Source organism: Penicillium angulare, assembly GCF_028827245.1.
Source record: "Penicillium angulare strain IBT 27051 chromosome Unknown utg000003l_segment0_segment0, whole genome shotgun sequence".
Classification (NCBI taxonomy): Eukaryota; Fungi; Ascomycota; class Eurotiomycetes; order Eurotiales; family Aspergillaceae; genus Penicillium; species Penicillium angulare.
In genome coordinates, this window is record NW_026623162.1 from 2,976,390 (window position 1) to 2,994,061 (window position 17,672).

At 49.1% G+C, this 17,672-nt stretch overlaps 8 protein-coding genes across 8 annotated transcripts; 4 read left to right on the forward strand and 4 right to left on the reverse strand.

The window, feature by feature from the left end:
* Positions 1-412: 412 nt before the first annotated feature.
* Positions 413-2,034, forward strand: N7478_003259 (histidine phosphatase family protein; the record flags this gene model as incomplete). The annotated part of the gene is made up of 4 exons (XM_056919473.1): positions 413-1,196; positions 1,263-1,380; positions 1,434-1,538; positions 1,599-2,034. 4 exons carry the CDS (start codon positions 413-415, stop codon positions 2,032-2,034), a joined length of 1,443 nt encoding a protein of 480 aa, XP_056782631.1.
* Positions 2,035-2,575: 541 nt separating this feature from the next.
* N7478_003260 (uncharacterized protein) lies at positions 2,576-3,069 on the reverse strand (the record flags this gene model as incomplete). The annotated part of the gene is made up of 2 exons (XM_056919474.1): positions 2,576-2,672; positions 2,747-3,069. The coding sequence occupies 2 exons, from the start codon at positions 3,067-3,069 to the stop codon at positions 2,576-2,578; spliced, it is 420 nt and encodes a 139-aa protein (XP_056782632.1).
* Positions 3,070-3,309: 240 nt separating this feature from the next.
* N7478_003261 (DASH complex subunit DUO1) lies at positions 3,310-4,126 on the reverse strand (the record flags this gene model as incomplete). The annotated part of the gene is made up of 2 exons (XM_056919475.1): positions 3,310-3,771; positions 3,836-4,126. 2 exons carry the CDS (start codon positions 4,124-4,126, stop codon positions 3,310-3,312), a joined length of 753 nt encoding a protein of 250 aa, XP_056782633.1.
* Positions 4,127-4,746: 620 nt separating this feature from the next.
* N7478_003262 (uncharacterized protein) lies at positions 4,747-6,116 on the forward strand (the record flags this gene model as incomplete). Its single annotated transcript, XM_056919476.1, has 2 exons — positions 4,747-5,450; positions 5,510-6,116. 2 exons carry the CDS (start codon positions 4,747-4,749, stop codon positions 6,114-6,116), a joined length of 1,311 nt encoding a protein of 436 aa, XP_056782634.1.
* Positions 6,117-7,028: 912 nt separating this feature from the next.
* Positions 7,029-9,740, reverse strand: N7478_003263 (Mcm10/DnaG-type zinc finger protein; the record flags this gene model as incomplete). The annotated part of the gene is made up of 2 exons (XM_056919477.1): positions 7,029-9,412; positions 9,722-9,740. 2 exons carry the CDS (start codon positions 9,738-9,740, stop codon positions 7,029-7,031), a joined length of 2,403 nt encoding a protein of 800 aa, XP_056782635.1.
* A 122-nt stretch (positions 9,741-9,862) lies between these two features.
* On the forward strand, positions 9,863-11,128 carry N7478_003264 (uncharacterized protein; the record flags this gene model as incomplete). The annotated part of the gene is made up of 1 exon (XM_056919478.1): positions 9,863-11,128. One exon carries the CDS (start codon positions 9,863-9,865, stop codon positions 11,126-11,128), a length of 1,266 nt encoding a protein of 421 aa, XP_056782636.1.
* Positions 11,129-11,590: 462 nt separating this feature from the next.
* N7478_003265 (uncharacterized protein) lies at positions 11,591-13,304 on the reverse strand (the record flags this gene model as incomplete). Its single annotated transcript, XM_056919479.1, has 3 exons — positions 11,591-11,627; positions 11,693-12,574; positions 12,655-13,304. 3 exons carry the CDS (start codon positions 13,302-13,304, stop codon positions 11,591-11,593), a joined length of 1,569 nt encoding a protein of 522 aa, XP_056782637.1.
* Positions 13,305-14,737: 1,433 nt separating this feature from the next.
* Positions 14,738-17,146, forward strand: N7478_003266 (acetolactate synthase catalytic subunit; the record flags this gene model as incomplete). The annotated part of the gene is made up of 5 exons (XM_056919480.1): positions 14,738-14,951; positions 15,048-15,146; positions 15,208-15,275; positions 15,338-16,772; positions 16,831-17,146. Exons 1-5 carry the CDS (start codon positions 14,788-14,790, stop codon positions 17,144-17,146), a joined length of 2,082 nt encoding a protein of 693 aa, XP_056782638.1. The 5' UTR covers positions 14,738-14,787.
* Positions 17,147-17,672: the final 526 nt, after the last annotated feature.

A 17,672-nucleotide genomic window follows, 5' to 3' on the forward strand; every position in this document is an offset into this window, starting at 1 on the left:
CCGCATTTGACCAAAGGCTCAAACTTATAGGTACTTACTATGGACTATAGTAGGTAGTATAGATGATACTATGTATATTGCTCGGCTGGACGATATCGCGCTTACTAGTATGTCTCTGAAACCTTCAACATCCAGTTACCATCTGACTCAATTCGGTTACTAATCCGTTTGTTCAAGTTAACCGGGTATGGAGAAGACTGAGCCACTTTCGGGTTTCATTAAATTATGCCGGTGGTCGGATTTAGTTGACTAGTAAGGTTACTACTACTAGTCAGGATGGATATTTAAAATCGCCTTGACCACACCCCCTCTTGCCACTTTTCCTCGGATTCAATCTAAAGAGAGCTGTAAAAAGACAACCTTCCGTTTATACGTTCGTTGGGGCTGAATTTAAGCTCTACCGTGGGGAAATATGACTTCTTTTTTGATCTCGGGGATTGTTTGTGCTCTCGGTCTGTCATCAAGTGTCACTGCTGTTGCGTATGGTGACTCCGTTCAAAAGTCTGCCACAGAGAAGCAGTTTTCACAGGAGTTTCCAGAGGGATACAGTTTTTTGAAACATATTGGTGGCAATGGACCGTACTCAGAGAGACGTTCGTTCGGCATTTCGCGTGACCCACCCGATAGCTGCGCAGTTGACCAAGTGATTATGATCAAGCGCCACGGTGAACGTTACCCCTTAGCATCAACGGGTGAATCAATCGAGTCCAGCCTTGCAAAGCTCTATGGTGCTGGTGTCACTGAATGGAAGGGTGATCTAGCCTTCCTGGACGAGTGGAAATATTATGTCTCCAATAAGTGCTGGTATGAAGCCGAGACTTACAGCGGTCCTTATGCTGGTTTGCTCGACGCGTACCACCATGGTGCCACCTACCGGGACAGATATGGGGACCTGTGGAATGGCGATGTGACTCCTTTTTTCAGCAGTGGTTATAGTCGTGTTATTAACACTGCTCGAAAGTTTGGTGAGGGCTTCTTCGGATACAATTATTCGACTGACGCTGCTTTGAACATTATCTCCGAGTCTGAATCTCTGGGTGCCAACAGTTTGACTCCAGTTTGTTATAATGATAATGACACGGCTACATGCGATAATCTCCCTAGTACTATGCCAATATTCAAAATTGCCGCAGCCCGATTAAATGCTCAGAACTCAGGCCTCAACCTCAACGAGACTGACATATACAACTTGATGAGTGAGTATTTATTCGTTGACTAGAAGGATATTACCTTAAAAGAATTGAAAGCTGACTTCTGCATAGCCATGGCTTCTTTTGAATTGAATACCCGTGCCTTTTCCGATTGGATCAATGTGTTCACTCAAGATGAATGGGTCGCTTTTGGCTACTTGGGTGACTTATACTATTACTACTGTGCTGGGTGAGTCATTTTCCACAATTTGATAAGAGAGACATGCTGACATTTTGCAAAAGACCCGGCGACAAGAATATGGCTGCTGTTGGGGCTGTCTACATCAATGCGACTCTGAGTCTCCTCAATGAGGGTCCTGAGAAAGTAGGGCCTCTAATTTTCAACTTGTATGCATATTCACCTCGAACTATCCGCCTCCAAGCCTTCAGCGTTACTAACTGTCATAGCGCCCACGACACCGACATTACCCCAATTGTTGCAGCTCTCGGCATTCTCATTCCCAGCGAAGATTTACCTCTAGATCGAATTCCCTTCGGAAACCCTTACTCAATTGGTGACATCGTTCCCATGGGCGGACATCTCACTATTGAACGTCTTAGCTGTAATGCTACTGCCATGTCCGAGAAGGGTACCTACGTACGCTTGGTACTCAATGAAGCCGTTGTGCCATTCAACAAATGCCAGTCTGGCCCTGGCTATTCTTGTTCTCTTGATGACTATACTTCCACCTTGAAGGAAGAACTTCCCGACTACCTGACTACCTGCAAAGTTCCAAAGTCATATCCACAGTACCTCGACTTTTGGTGGAACGCCAATACCACCACTCACTTGAATTACCAGCAAGGGCCGATTGGCTGCCAAGAGGGTTATACCATGTCATAAAGCCGCAAGAACTCCTTACGTCACTATGTCGGATAGATGCACGTATGGGATTACAGGTGGGAGAACCATGATATATCCACATGGGTAATAAGTCTTCAGAATAGATATACAATTCAGTACCCATGAAATAACTATATGAGACAAGATTTGAAGTGATACCAGAAGCAAGATATTGACAATAAATGATCAAAGGCCTTCGAACCATGAGAACGATAATACATCGACATGTAGCAGGGGGTATATGGAGAAAAGAACACAGCGCTCGTAGCAAGCATTCCAAGTGCAACTAGGGTTCAAGAAAAGCAACAGCGCTTATTCATCATCAACAAACGAGTTGGCCATACGACCGAAAAAGGGAACTTCGAAATGTTCGAGTGTTTCAACTGCAAATGAATTAGCATATGAATTCTTTTATAACCAGTGGGTCGTCAAACGCACCATCACGATAAGCTCGCAGACTGAGGTAACCGATCAAACCGAGGTCGACAATGAAGAGAGTCCAAGAAAGAAAAGCGGACCATGATAAAATAAGATGAAGGATCTATCCAACCTCGTCAGCTAATGTTTCAATTTGGACAACGGATTTAATACTCACGAAGATAACAGCAAAAAGCATGCTAGATTGCCAAGCGTGGAATCTATTAATAGTAATCTCATCAGTATTTCTGCCTGGGGTACTCTCAAATCCAAAAGTCATCTAAGTGGTACATACCGGACGTAGTCGCTCTTATGCTCAGCTAATAGGAGAAATAGACCTCCAGCAGGAGGTAAAACTAAATACGCCAGTGCAGCCTCCACATCCATGCGAATGGGAAGGCTTGTCTCAAAGGCCCCCAAGCTCACATGTCCACCTTCAACATCTCGTCCAAAGCTGGTGTTTCCATGTCCACCTCCCGCAAAGTGGCTTGGAGAAGGCAGATCGGCCGATGCTCTAGGTGATCGAAGGTTGGGAGACTTGCCGCGGGGGTCGGGATGGGGAGGGGACAGCGCCCGCTCGATCTCGGGGGATTCGTCTTGATAGGGAGCGAAATTCATTATGTCTGAGTGATGGAGAGGAGAACTGGGGGTTAATCAATTTACTGGGGAAATGGAATCCAAGCTCCTTATCGTTATCAGCGGTCGCGTATCCGCGCGTTTAAGTTTACGTTTACAGCCTCAGGCACCCACTATAATTTAGATCTGTTGCCAGAAATTGGGTATCATTTTCATTGGGCACATTAACGTTTCATGTGGCTCTATCATCATACACGAAGAACAAATCACGTATGAAGTATTCTAAGGCCGGCTTCGTCCTCGGGCAATTCCGCTTGCGCTTGCACTTCCACTGCCAGTACTAGAACCGCGCATAATCCCGCTAACTGGCCGTCGAGTTGTAGTTGTTGATGATCCCCGCGTAGCTCCCGTTCGGCTGGTACTGACACTGGGCGTTCTGCCCAGACCAGTACTGCGAACAGTGCCTCGACTGGTCCCGCGAGTGCTTCTTGTGCTCGGTGCTCGTCGCAGTGCATCTTCTTCCGCTTTTCGAGCTGCTGCCTCTCTTTGTTGTTGTAAGGCTCGTTCGCGCCGCTCAGCAGCTTGTTGTTTCTGAATTGCTTCGGTTTCCATGTCGGCTACATCTTGAGTGGCACCTTGCCAGTTTGGATTGAGGATCAAGCGTTGGTTATGTTCAGTTTGGGAGAGGATTCGGGTCCATGTATTGAGAAGTGTTGATGCGGATGTAACGGTTTTTGATACAGTCTGTAGAACATCGATATGAGTTTTGAGCTTTATTTGTTTGTATAAGTCTCGGTAGTGAACTTACATCCATATTTCCTTTGGCATGATCAATACTGTTAAGGAGGTTTTCAATTACTTGATTGACGTTTCGGACTGTGTGTAATTCGTTTTGTAGCGCGGCTTCCCGAGCTTCCTGACGATCAAACATAGTGTCACCTCCGTCGCGAGATTGCTGTTGTTCTGGTGCGGGAATGTCATCAGATGATCGCGGTGTGAATTTTTTAGTTCCACATTTTGAAGGCGAATCCCAGAGATTCTCAGTATCTTCGTCCGAAAGTTGTAGTCGGTCCATTTCCTCCGCAGCGCTTCGAGCCATTGTGGAATAAGAATCCGGCAGTATCACTGCTCTGAGCTGTAGAATTTGGGTGGAGAGTGTTGAAGAGTTGATTGAAAATAAATATGACTTGGCGCCCACCAAAAGACCTATCAATAGACCTAGATCTCAGGGGAAACTGATCGGGAAGAATAGTGTAGATCCATGGAACGAATCATAAATAATCGCGGGGCCGATTGTTGTTCACCCAATCTCGAAGGCGGTGGAGGTGGTCGGGGCGGTGACGGGAATAGGGTGGCTGGGAAGTCCAAACATGCCGCCCTTCTTTGGGTCTTCGCCCTTCCTTCTTTTCAACTACACCCCATCTCTAATTGCTTTTTGCGGAAATCTACTTGCTTTAAATATCGACTTGCATTTTGGATTGCCTTGAAACGTTCTGTCACGACTTCTGAAGTTTGATTTTCTCCCGTGTGGTCGTATCTGCACCGCGCCCTTGATTGAATCCATCAACGCCAATTCACGACTTGGGGTCAACAAACGGTGCCAAACGAACTGAACGAACCCAACCTGAGGTCAAAATCATCACAACTACGACAACCAGCGAGACAAATACCCAATCTTCAACCGAAAATTCACATTCGTCTCATCGTGTATCATCCATGATGTCGTCCACACCGCCCCCGCCGTCGCCGTCAAGTCTGAGAGTTCCAGGTGCACCACTACATGGTCCTGGATATGACACATATGAGCCATATCCCACTCGGTCTTCAGCTAGATTGGCAAGTCAGCGTGCTTCGCGACCGAAAGAAACAACACCACCAATGTTCCCTGACTCACCAAGTAAAGGTCGATCTCAAGGTTATTCACCAAGAAAGTACCGAAGGGTAGAAGATACGACTCTCTCACCACCAGGTAGTCACTCGAAATCCCGAGCCGATGCACAGCGAGGGCGCCTGTCTGGTACTGTAAATTACGACGAGTCTCGAATCACTCGACCTTCTTCTACCTTACCACCTTCAACTGGAATTTTCCAGAGCCAGACCTTACCCACTCCCGCCAAAACTCCATCAAAGAAGAAGGTAACTGGCGATCTTTCATCTACTGCGCGAACTCTCTTCCCACAAAGCACCAAAATGTCGAGCAGGGTGAAGACTCCATTCTCGCTCGACAGTCTTGACGAGTCCTCTGGCCCAGCTCGGGGTATTGAGATCTTTACAGACTCTCGCGATCGCATCCCTGCTCCCTCTCAAGAAGCAGTCAATCCTTTTCGCATCCAGTCTGGTCTCGATGGTGACGGCGATCGCCCTGTCACTCGTGCCTCTCGTCGAGTACGTGTAGGAGAGGAGACGGAAATGACCTATACCTTGTAAGTAATCCTTTCTGTCTACCCTCACTTTATCATACTAACTTTTACCTTCGCTTCAGCCGTGGCAAATCATTTATCAGAAAGCTTGAGGATCTTGACCAAATGGAGGACGACGATCCAAATGATTTGGGGCTGTTTGCTGGTCGTGAGCACTTGTTACCTGATTCTTCTGTCCTTCAAAGAGTGAAACCTCTTCGTCACAAAGACATCAAGCCTCGGCTGCTCTGGACTGCCGATGGAAAGCCAGTCCCACGACCTCAGCCAAAGGACGAGAACGTGCCTGCCAAGAAGGACGTTAGAGAGTCTACTGTTGAAGACGAGGCCACCGATGAAGAAGATGGCGTGGATGATGAACCCCTCTCGCATAATCCGAAGTCACCTGTTTTCACTCCTCAAAAGCTCGAGTTCCCACGCGCCCCCGGAGCTACTCGCAATTTGCGCTCCCAAGCACGCATGGATTCTGAGATTGAAGACACTCCATCCATGAGCGCCATCAATATTTCACAGCGCAAGAGCACACCATTCAATTCTTGGTTACGAAAGAAGAAGGGACCCGAGGAACTTTCTCCTGCTACCACCCCCGCCAAGCGTGACGCTCGAGACGAGCCTGCGAAGCCCCCGGGTTCTAAGAGATCCCGGACTACCCGCAGCGCCAACATTGCATAGATGTTTCTATTACACAGGCTTGACGCTTTGAACTAGTCCAGGTGTTTTGTTAGTTACTACGCATTGTCTGACCGTTTATGTCTTGTTTCCTCCACTTCGCTACCTGTCACCTAACTTTGAGGCACTACGATCATTGTCAAGCTGTTCCCTAGCACATTTTTGCTGCTCGCTCAACGAGGATACCCTTCTTCAGGCCTCTCGAAGGTCTTTGCTTTTTTCTTTTCTTTCTCAGTCATGATCTAATTTATTCTCCATTGATGACTTCTGCGCCTTTTTCAAGCCATGGGGTTCTTATTTGCTATTACTTCGGTTACCTGGCGCTTCGGTTTGGGTCAGGGATGGGATACCAAGGTACTCAAGCGTGTGCATTCTTTCTTCATTTCTTTTCCGTTTTCCAAGGATGGATCAAGGGAGTCCGGTGCTTTTCCATTATGTTCTTCACTTTTGCATCTTTCCTCCTCTTTTGTACTGCTTCTGCCTGCTTCTAGGCTTCATTGCGCGTCCCTTTTCCTCTGGTTGGTACCTGGATACAGTTTGTGCGTGATGTGTGATGCGACAGATGATACCGTACTTTTTTTTGAGGATGAAAAATTTGAACTTCTCTCAAACTGCATATCAATATTTGCGCAATAGTATGGTTCGATCTTAGTCAATAGTACGTTTATGAAAAAAAAAAAAAGAATACATCAAATTTGAACAACACACAAGTGCCATTACGTAGATCTAAGGTTACCAAGTGAATACACTGGATACGGATCCAAAAACTTTATATGTTGATGGGTCGATTCGATGCAGCCGAAAGAGTTCTCCCTCTCCCATCCATGATGGCGTTATTATGTGCAAAGAAAAAACAGGGCCAGACGCCAGGAAAGCCGTATAAAAGGCAGCGTTGTACATAGATTTCGATTCTAATCAAACAAACTCTAATTCATCATCATCGTCGTCATCTGATAAAGGTTGTTGCTTGCTGCCTGTCGCCTCAGGACCACCAAGACTGTCTCGACCAGCTTCTCGAATTCCCTTCGCAGTGATAAACCGTGTCTTTTTGAGACCACTGCCGTGGGGCTTGTCCCCATCATGTGACCTTTTCTTAGGACTGAGCCTCACGTTCTTTGCTCTGCCAAAGCTAGACAGATTGAAATCGCTGCTACTTGAGGGAAGACCCTTTGGAGTTCCAGGAGGACCAGATGGCTTGGCATCCCCATTGGCATCTGGCAATTCGGTGGTGCGCGTTCGCAGATACTCAGCACCCACGCCACCAACTTTGCTAGAGACAAGCTTTTGTGTGATATCCCTCTCCCGTTGTTGCGCTATCAGGCGTTTGCGTAATCGCTCTTCCTTATTCTCCATCCCCCGGCCCATCATCCCAGCCGCAATAAAAGGGTCGTCATTAGCATCAAGCATCGCTGCTGACCCATGACCTCCAGCGAGAGGGTCATAGGATGTACGATTTGCATCACGACTCCTAGGAGCTGGCGCAACAAAGTATGTTGACGCAGATGCCAAATCGTATCGACCACCTTCAGGCTTTCGTCTCTCTTTTTCGTGAGGAGGCGTGACCGCTCGACTCCCCTTTCTGTGTTCGTAATAGCCCATTCTTGATCCACCACGGCCAAACTGACCTACATCACTGTTCACACCAGAACGCAGGCCTTGCGTGCGTCGCACCTGGAGATCAACGTGGAATTCACAAAATTCGGTTTTCCGGGCATCTAGCCAAGACTGGCATGTTTTGCCATCTTTTTTGACGGATTTGCAGTAACCGATGTCCCGGGCCTTTCCAATCTCCAACACCTTATCATCCGATGACGAGAGAGCCAAACTAAATCGATTGGTATCCAGCCTGTGTTTTGGGGGAGGCAGAATTGTTGGGTTCAATATTGCAACAAGGGTTCCTGTTGTCATCTTGTAGTAGCGCGAGAAGGCAGTATCGAACAGAAAGAGATCAATTGTCCACTTAAGATCGGTCAGAGTTATAGCCATATAGCGACTGGTGTTGTTCGATCCATCGTCATAAGGGTCAGTAGATTTCGATGTGGTATTGTCTGATTGCTTCGTTTGTTTTGGCTCTGACTTGGATGCAACAATTCCAAACACGACGTAATCACCGTCTATGTTATCTGGAAGTTCAAATGCCGGAGCCTTGACCTTTTTGAGGAGATCAGGTATGCGAAGGGCAGTTTTATCGGTGAGAGTGCGGCTTAAGAATGAATGGGGGAGTATGCGACTTGATAGATGCAATGATGAATAGGACTCAAACTTTGAGGAGTCAGGCGCACTTGATGTTGCCCCAACCTCTCCGCTTCGGTTGTTATTATTGTTGAATTTTCGTCGGGAATCGTCCTCTTTCAAGTTCGGAGTCGTCTGACTGCGTTTTAAACCGCCAGCCTGTGGACGGTCTAGGGACCGAAGAATCTCCTCGCGGTTGAAGTTGTAGGTTTCAGGTTCCCGGCTCATAGTAGTTGGAAGTGTTGACTGCAGCTCACCAGCAGCTGCGGCCCTGAAAGACTCGATTTCTGCTTGATCCAACTGAAAGGCTGTGCTGCGGCCAGCCTCCACTCGTTCCGCTCTGGCCAGGCGAGACTTCTCTGCCTTTTCAGCAGCCCGGCCCTCGGCCATTCGCTCACTGAAACTTTTAATTCTTTGGAGTCCTCCAGTGCTGGGCGATGTTTGCGGTCGTGGTGAGGAATACATGTCACTTGCGCGAGACATGGCACCGCTGCGATTTCCAAGCTGGCTGGTGGGTCTAGCCTCCATCCTCGAGCTTGGAGGGCGTTTCAGTGACACATCACTAGCTTTCCAACCCTTGTCTATTCCTAATTGATACCTTCTAGGGGACCAAGGCTCAGGCGCTGGTGCAGCCCGCCTTGTAGGCGACAAAGGAACTTGCACATCATTGGCAGGGGCCTTGCGCTGGCTGCGCGGGGGGCTTCTTGGATCCGCAGTCTGATGAGGGCGTGCGGCGGAGCCCAGGCGATCATCATCGTCTTCGTTGTAAGATGTGGCGGTGCCGGACCGGCCTCGGGATTTTTGGAGTTGTTTCAACTTGAGGCGAGCCTGGATCTCGGCAAGCCGCAGCTCCAGGGTCTCTTCATCCTCTTCTTCCTCCCCGCCGTCATCTTCGCCCTCGTCTAGCACCTGGCTTGCTTTTGATCTGAAATTTGGAGTTGTGTTGGATCGTTTCAAGGGCGAGGAGAGGAGTTGTTTGCGTTGCAAGTCTTGGTATTTCCTCCGACCTCCGGGAGAGCTGAGTAGAGCGTCCCGAGGTGACTTGGGTGGCCAGGCACTGTCGGCCACTGGAAGGAAAGCTTGTCAGTAACCTATTCAATTTTATGGGGGCAGAAAACCCACTTTCAATTCAAATTCAAGGGCAAATCAATCAGAAGCGGCCATCAATATTGAGGTCATTCCCCGCCAGGATCGCCGTTTTCGCCGGCTGAACCCAAAACGCTGCGCTTGAGCCGTTGGAAACGAGTGAATCGACCAAATGCCTTATTAAAACGAAGGGATAAGGAAATATGAGAAGATCAAGTTCGTCGAGTCCTGAAACTTTCGGAAATTGCGAAACTGCTAGGGATGCAGGGAGCGGAAATGATGGATCACACACATGCATGACCCGCACATGATTGGGCGCGTCCCTGCGCGTCGCGGTTTCCTCTTTAGTCCTTAGTACCGTCCAAATTCTACTTCTCGTTCCTTCCTTGCTCCAGTCACTCCAACGCTATAATATATTACACACTTTCATAATGCCTCGCACTCGAGCTTCTGCCCCTGCCGAGCAACCAAAGCCAGAAGACAAAAAGACTTTGACTCCTGCCGAAAAGCCTACAAAAACTTTCATATTGCCCTCGTCTCCCAGCGCCGACGCGCGCCTGCTCTCCCTTCCGAACCCGCAATCAGGCGAACTAAGGCACTATTTCTTCTGCCCACAGCGAGGTCTTTACGAGTTTACGGTTGTCGGCGCACCTCCTTACCAGGCTCGCAGTATTCTTTTCACACCTTCCGCGCGTGAATCAAGTTCGCAAACTGACGAGGCGCCTGCTACTCCGCCTAGCTCGATTTCGAAGAGTGCGGATCTCCTCGTCGCAACGCCCATTGACTCGATATTTTTCTTGGTCCCTCTTTTGTTTGCTTCTTCGAAAGCAGGTCAAACACTTTTCCAGCCATTGGACGATATTATTGACTCCAACGATGACCTCCCTCCCCATTTTCGCAATGTTCTCTACGATGACAAGTTTCGACCTACTCTGCTCGCGCGTGCAGAGGCTATATGTGATACGGTGGACGCTGGGGATGAGAAGATGATTCGTTTCAACGAATCGAAGCTTCTGAAAGAATTAATTGCCAAATCTGAAAGAATGACAGCCCAAGGTCTTCCTGTAAGCTTGGAGGAGCGATTTATCCGGCAGGCATTGGCTGCACCCCTGATGTCCGTCAAGCGGGAAGATGCGTCTACTAGCCAGAAATTGAACGATAATGGGGGCGAGGCAAATAAGCCCAATGAGAGCTCAGATTCGCCATCCACAACAGAAACCACAACTACTCCATCCGTGTCTACGCCGGCGGGCGAGTCAACACCTGCGTCTCAACCGCCCGGAGAAGAGATCACTTCTGATGCTACCATAGCTCGACTACTGCGCATTTCTACGGCACTGTCATATATGAAAGAGTCTTATATTTCGAACGACCTGTGCTCTCGTATTGATAAGCTCCTTGCCTCTCCTGAAAGCCCGTTGGATTTCAAACCCTTAACGGATCGCTTGAAGGAGCTTGTTGAGCTTCGTGCAAAGGCACACGCGTCACGCAATATGTCTGATTTCACCCTCAAGCGTGGCCTCGATGACGAAGAAGTCGAGTCTCGTGCAGAAAAGAAGCGCAAGAAGGATGAAGAGGAGAAGAAAGCCAAGGCTTCAGAATCTCGTGGCATCCGGGATTTGAAGAAGGTTAATACTACGGGCATGAAGAAGATGAGCGATTTCTTCGGCAAGGCTGCAGCTAAGAAAAAGGCTTGAACGACTCGGTTGCGATCTCTACTTCATTCTTCCCGAACCACTATACGGTCCAATAACTAAATACAAATTTGGGAAATTGACGAATTAGCCTTTTGCTCCTCTGGCACGAGGAAGCATCAGTTTCGGCCCACTTGGCGTGGCTGAAAACGCCGCAATTCCTCCTATATATAAAGGACTAACAACCGCTGCACACCAGCTTGCATCTTCAAATTTGGAAGCGATTGGGTCACTCTGCACAAATTACAAGCCCAGCGAGTCGGTCAAATTTTTTTACTGTCGACTGAATCAGTAAGACTGCACCTTGGTACATCCACCCTTTTACAGTGCCGTGTCGCCCTGGGGGCCAAAGTATTTGAAGCTTTAGAATAGTTGATGGTTATTGAGGATATAAATAGTTTCAAAAACCGACCTGTAAGGTCCATTAAATTCGTGAGAAAGCTCATAATTTCTAAATCAAAGACTTCACAGGGCAACCTGGTCAATGGCAGCTCCAGTAACACTATAGATATAATCAATGTTAGCGACATATTCCCCTTCTTCATTGGAAATTCAGGTGTGACATACACGAACGAGCCATTGGACGGCTTGCTGATAACCATCGCTTGCTTCAGCTTCTCCGCGCTGATATCAGGGAAGTGCTTTAGGTAGTACTCATTCCGTAAGGCAGTTGTCACAGCCTCGACCTTGCCCTGTGGCAGCATGTGAACTGTACAACCACCCCATCCAGCACCAGTCAAACGGCTACCCCAAGTACCCGCCTTGCGAGCAATGGTGCAAATCTCATCCACCTCCGGAGCACTGCACTCGTAGTCAACACGGCATGACTCCTGGGACTCGTTGAGCAATTGACCCAGGTAGTGAATACGCTTCTCATCCAACTCCGATGCCTTGGCCAGGCAAGCCTTGAAATCCAGCACACGACGCGCCTCCTTGAAGCAGTGCAATGCGCGCTGGCGCAAACGGAATCGCTCAGCTTGAACAGGGAATGCAGAGAGGAACTTTGACTCCAGCTCGAGAACACTGATGCCCAGAAGCTCGGCCATTTCCTCGCGTGTGTAACCTTCGGTCTTGGTGAAAAGGTCCTGAGTAGCCTGAATAACGGAATCGATCTGGTACTCCAGTGGATCGTGCAGGCGTCCCTCCTTGGTCATAAGTTCCTCTTGGAAATTGCGCAGACTGAAACCGAGGGAGCTGTTATCCTTTGGCAGAGTTAAACCATAGTTCTTGGCGAGAATGACAGCAGCGAGTGTACACTCTGCCACGCGGAGGTTGTAGTGTCGGGGTGCAGTGTCGGCCTTGTTTGAAGTGACAAAGCTCTGAGCCATAAGGAAGGTGATTTCGTCGGCTGCAGTAGGGATTGGGACGTGCTCGACCTTGAATGTGGGGAAGAATTGGGTGTAGAGGAGGAAACCACGCTTTGAGAAGATAGAGGCAGCTTGGTCCATACTATTTATTGCAAGTCGCATCTTGTTAGCAAGTGACAAACTGATTGATTTGAATACGGAGATAGTCATTTCTTTACTTACCCGCCAGAGTACACACCAACCGCACGCTCAGACACAACAGCCAGGTCTAGAAGGTCCTGCTTCGACACATTATGATTGTTGGCCTTCATGACGGCCAGCGCACTAGCGCAGACGAACGCGGCACTGCTAGAGATACCACCACCGGGGGGCACATTGCCATCAACAAGGATTTCCATGCTTGCAGGAGGCACGCCATCTGGTCTCTCCTTGCGCAGGAACTTCAATGCACCGGAAAGACCGGCCTTGAAGTAGTTGATCCATTCGTGCTTCTTGGGGTCGATCTCGATATCGGTATCATGCGGCACGCTGAACTCGCGAGTGGGGAACTTCTCCGGCGCAACATTCGCAATCTTAATAGTGGTACCGGAAGTGCCAGGGGTGACCTTGACGGCCATAATCACGTCGACGCTCACGGCTGTAGGTAGAACATCGTAAAGTGAGTAGTCGATATGCTCGCCGATGATGTTCACGCGACCAGGGCTGCGGGCTACAAAGTCCGGGGTGTGGTTGTATTCTTTATTGAATTGAGAGACCAGAGCAGAGAAGCGCGCCTGGTGTTCAGCGGCGGGGGTGTTCACGGAGGCATCGCTGGTGGCATAGACCTCCGCGATAGATTCTGTTTGCGGAACAAGCTCTTGTGGGGAAGACATGGCGGGGTAAGGGACTTTTTTGAAGAAGAAAAAGAGGAACTTGGTGGGATGAAGGGACAGAAAAGGAAGAAGTGAAGCACGACACTAATATGAAACTAGAAAAATGAAAATAGTAAATGAGAAGAAAGTAATTAATTAGATTAAAAATAAAATAAAATAAAAACCTGCAAGCGAATGACGCCCCGGTTTCCAAAGACTCCAGCCCCGGGTAAAATGGAACGTTGGTGGGGGAAAGGGCCCAGCTTTCATTGCCCCGGTGTCCTTTTGCAGTGTTAGTCCTTGCGGAGAGGTCGCATTGATCCCGCAAACACAATTGAATTGTTCTTGCCTATTGGTGCAAATGACAGGAACCATGCGTTTGCCCCCCTCCCCCCCCCCCGTTATATCGTCATTGGGACATTGCTGGAAGAGTTTAAGAGACTCGGGGCGTAGTAGACATCCGGGGTTAGATGTGCCGATCTATATAAATGATGAAAACAATCAGGCTAAGCCTACGGACTTCCTTCGATCTGTTGAACTTATACAAGTATTAAGCACAGATCTCTCGTATTTAATGCCCTTCAACGTCCTAGGTTACCGGCCCGAAATTGTCAACTCGGCATGCCACTAGGGCTTCGGGAAAAAGAAAACATCGGTTAATAGCTTGTTCTCGGCTTAATGTGGAGGCAGTACCCCATAATATTCTGGATAAAGGCTCTTGCTACAGTGCACGGCCCACCTGGATCCGGAAGTCACCGTCGCGACGTAATTTAACTAGCATAGCATGATCAAAAGTTCATTGAGTTGTTACATGGTGTTATAGGCATTGAAGAATTCCTACATGCGTTGACATCTGTCGCAACCTTTTTGAGGGTCGGAAATTCAGACGGTAGAGCCTCTCCAAAGTAATGTAGCCTCTTCTAGGGTGAGCAGTCCCAAAGAAGCTCATCTGGTTTGCTGCATTCGAGGCCTGTTTTGACTCGGGAAATGGTCACAATTGCAAAGTTCTAACTATCGTGGGACATGCAAAGCCTGCATAAATAATCAATGCCCCGATCTGTGCATAGTCTGCACGGAGCAAGGGCTGCAAGGCAAAAATAATATTTGAGTATATGACGTGGAAAGCATTGTATATCAACTGCAAGTGGTAGCACAAGAAGGTTCACCGGTAGTTGGTGGCCTATAGATCGAGTCCCCTCGCATGGGCCAGGCCTTAATCGGAACATCGCATCGGCATATGAAACCAATAAGAACAGCAAGAAGTCACATGAGAAGCGAAAACGGCCGGGTCAGGTGATCTGCCGATTTACGCCGAGGTCGGAGGTGCGGAGAAGAAAATATGGAGAGAAAGGCCAATCAGAGAGTTTCAAATTGAGTCAGAGCGGTCGGTGAAAGTGGTGCTTTAGGTTAAGGCGCTTTTTTCATTCCCCCAAGATTTACTAGCAAGGGCCAATTGCTTCTTCTTGACTCACCTATCCTTCGTGTGCTGGCCGGGTCGTTCAAGATGATGCCTCTCAGACCATCAAAAACCGCTCTGCGGTCCATCCATATCCAGAGGCAGCTTGTCTCTGGACGCCGGCCCTTTTCGACTTCGTTCGTGGCTTCGGCTGCCTCGCCCCACCGCTCTTCTCCCCAGAAGCGTGCTCAGAGCACCGCAACAGCGACCGTGTGAGTTCTTCCGCCAGAAGAATCAGTAGACGAGAAGAAGAAAGATGGATAAATAAATACTGTGGAAGGATATACCGTACTGACGCCCTTTGGTAGAGAATCTCGTCCTGTCCCCAGCCCAGCCTTCAACCAGGAACCTCATCGCAATGAGGTCTCGCCTCTTCAAAACCGCCAGGCCGGCGAGCTCGATGACTCGTATGTGCTTCAACCATTGTCTTTCATAAAAGGAGTCCTTCAGTCTAATATAATCATACAGTATGGTCGGAATGAGCGGTGGTGAAATCTTCCACGAGATGATGCTGCGTCACGACGTGAAGCACGTTTGTGAGTCACCTACTCTCTCTTATATTCGGCCATTATGGCTCTTTTTTACTGATGAAACATAGTCGGTTACCCTGGTGGTGCCATTCTCCCCGTATTCGATGCTATATATAACTCAAAACACTTCGACTTCATCCTTCCTAAGCATGAGCAGGGTGCCGGACACATGGCCGAAGGTTATGCCCGTGCCTCCGGCAAGCCCGGTGTTGTTTTGGTCACCTCTGGCCCTGGTGCCACTAATGTCATTACTCCTATGCAGGATGCTATGTCAGATGGTATTCCCATGGTTGTGTTCACCGGTCAGGTCGTCACTAGCGCTATTGGAACCGATGCCTTCCAGGAGGCTGATGTTGTCGGTATCTCACGTGCTTGCACCAAGTGGAACGTCATGGTCAAGTCTGTGGGTGAGCTTCCTCGCCGCATTCAAGAGGCCTTCGAGATTGCCACTAGCGGCCGCCCTGGACCTGTTCTCGTCGATTTGCCCAAGGATGTCACCGCTGGCATTCTCCGCAACCCTATCCCCATGCAGAGCACCATCCCCTCCCTCCCAAGTGCCGCAACCATGGCTGCTCGTGAAATGAGCAAGCGCTCTCTCGATGCCACCATTAGCCGCGTCGCTAAGCTTGTCGACAAGGCTGAGAAGCCTATTCTATACGTCGGTCAAGGTCTTCTTGCTCGTCCCGATGGGCCTCAGATCCTGAAGGAGTTCGCCGAGAAGTGCTCCATCCCCGTTACCACCACCCTCCAGGGTCTTGGTGGATTCGACGAGTTAGATCCTAAGGCTCTGCACATGCTGGGTATGCACGGTACTGCATACGCCAACATGGCCATGCAGGAGGCCGATCTTATCATCGCTGTTGGTGCCCGTTTCGACGACCGTGTCACCCTGAGTATCCCTAAGTTTGCCCCGCAAGCGAAGGCCGCCGCCGCCGAGGGCCGTGGTGGTATTGTTCACTTCGAAATCATGCCCAAGAACATTAACAAGGTCGTTCAGGCTACCGAGGCTGTCGAGGGTGACTGCGCTGATAACCTCCGTCTCCTCGTTCCCCATGTCAAGGCCGTCTCAGAGCGCCCCGAGTGGTTCGAGCAGATTAATGACTGGAAGGCACGTTTCCCTCTGTCGCTTTACGAGCGCCAGGAAGCCGATGGTCCCATCAAGCCTCAGTCCGTCATTGAGAAGCTCAGCAACCTCACTGCGGACATTAAGGAGAAGACCATTATCACCACCGGTGTCGGTCAGCACCAGATGTGGGCTGCTCAGCACTTCCGTTGGCGTTTCCCCCGTACCATGATCACCTCTGGTGGTCTTGGTACTATGGGTTTCGGTCTGCCCGCCGCTATCGGTGCTAAGGTCGCTCGCCCTGACTGCCTTGTCATCGATATTGACGGTGACGCTTCCTTCAACATGACCCTAACAGAGCTTTCCACTGCTGCTCAATTCGGTATTAACGTCAAGGTCCTCCTGTTGAACAACGAAGAGCAGGGCATGGTTACCCAATGGTAGGTCAACCTTACATAATATTGATTCAAAGAGAAATTTACTGACAAGAATCAATAGGCAAAATCTCTTCTACGAAGACCGTTACTCTCACACTCACCAGCAGAACCCCAACTTCGTTCCTCTCGCCCACGCTATGCGTGTTGCCGCCGAGCGCGTTTCCGACCCCGCTGAGGTTGAAGCCAAGCTGAAGTGGCTGATTGAGCACGATGGCCCCGCCCTTCTGGAGGTCATCACTGACCGCAAGGTTCCTGTCCTTCCTATGGTTCCCTCCGGCAGTGGTCTGCACGAGTTCCTCGTTTTCGACGAGGCCAAGGAGAAGGAGCGTAAGGATCTGATGCGCCAACGCAAGGTCGACTTCCATGTCCGCAAATAAATTTCTCAAGGCCAGTGGCCAACCGACAACCTATTTCGCCTCCATGGGGACGCCAGTCCCCGTTATTGACCGTTTTTTCCATTGATATCCATGGCGTTTTCTTGGGCGGTTTCACCTAAAGCGATTGGAAGAGTCTAATTGAACCCGAAAACAAAAAAGATTTCCCTTTGCACCCAAAAGTTATATCGCCCGTCGCAGATCGATCGATGTGGCAAAAGTTTTGGTATCCGTTTCTCTTCACGGGTTTCCTCTACTTCTCTTGTTGTCCCTGGGGTAGTTGATTTGGGTCAAGGAATTCCAGATTGCCTACGCTCACTGTGTTTTACATAGTTACTTTCGGGATATCTTCTCCTGAAAGCCGCCTCTTTCACATTGTGTGTAAATAATGTTCATGTATTGCAAGTCATAGGTCGAGATTTGGGATGTGCTGCCTGCGCGCTCCTGGAAGAGACCATTATTCAAACAGTTTTATCCCAAAGGCTTACGTCTTCAGCTTTTTTCTCTTTCAAAGTAGAATGAATCTATC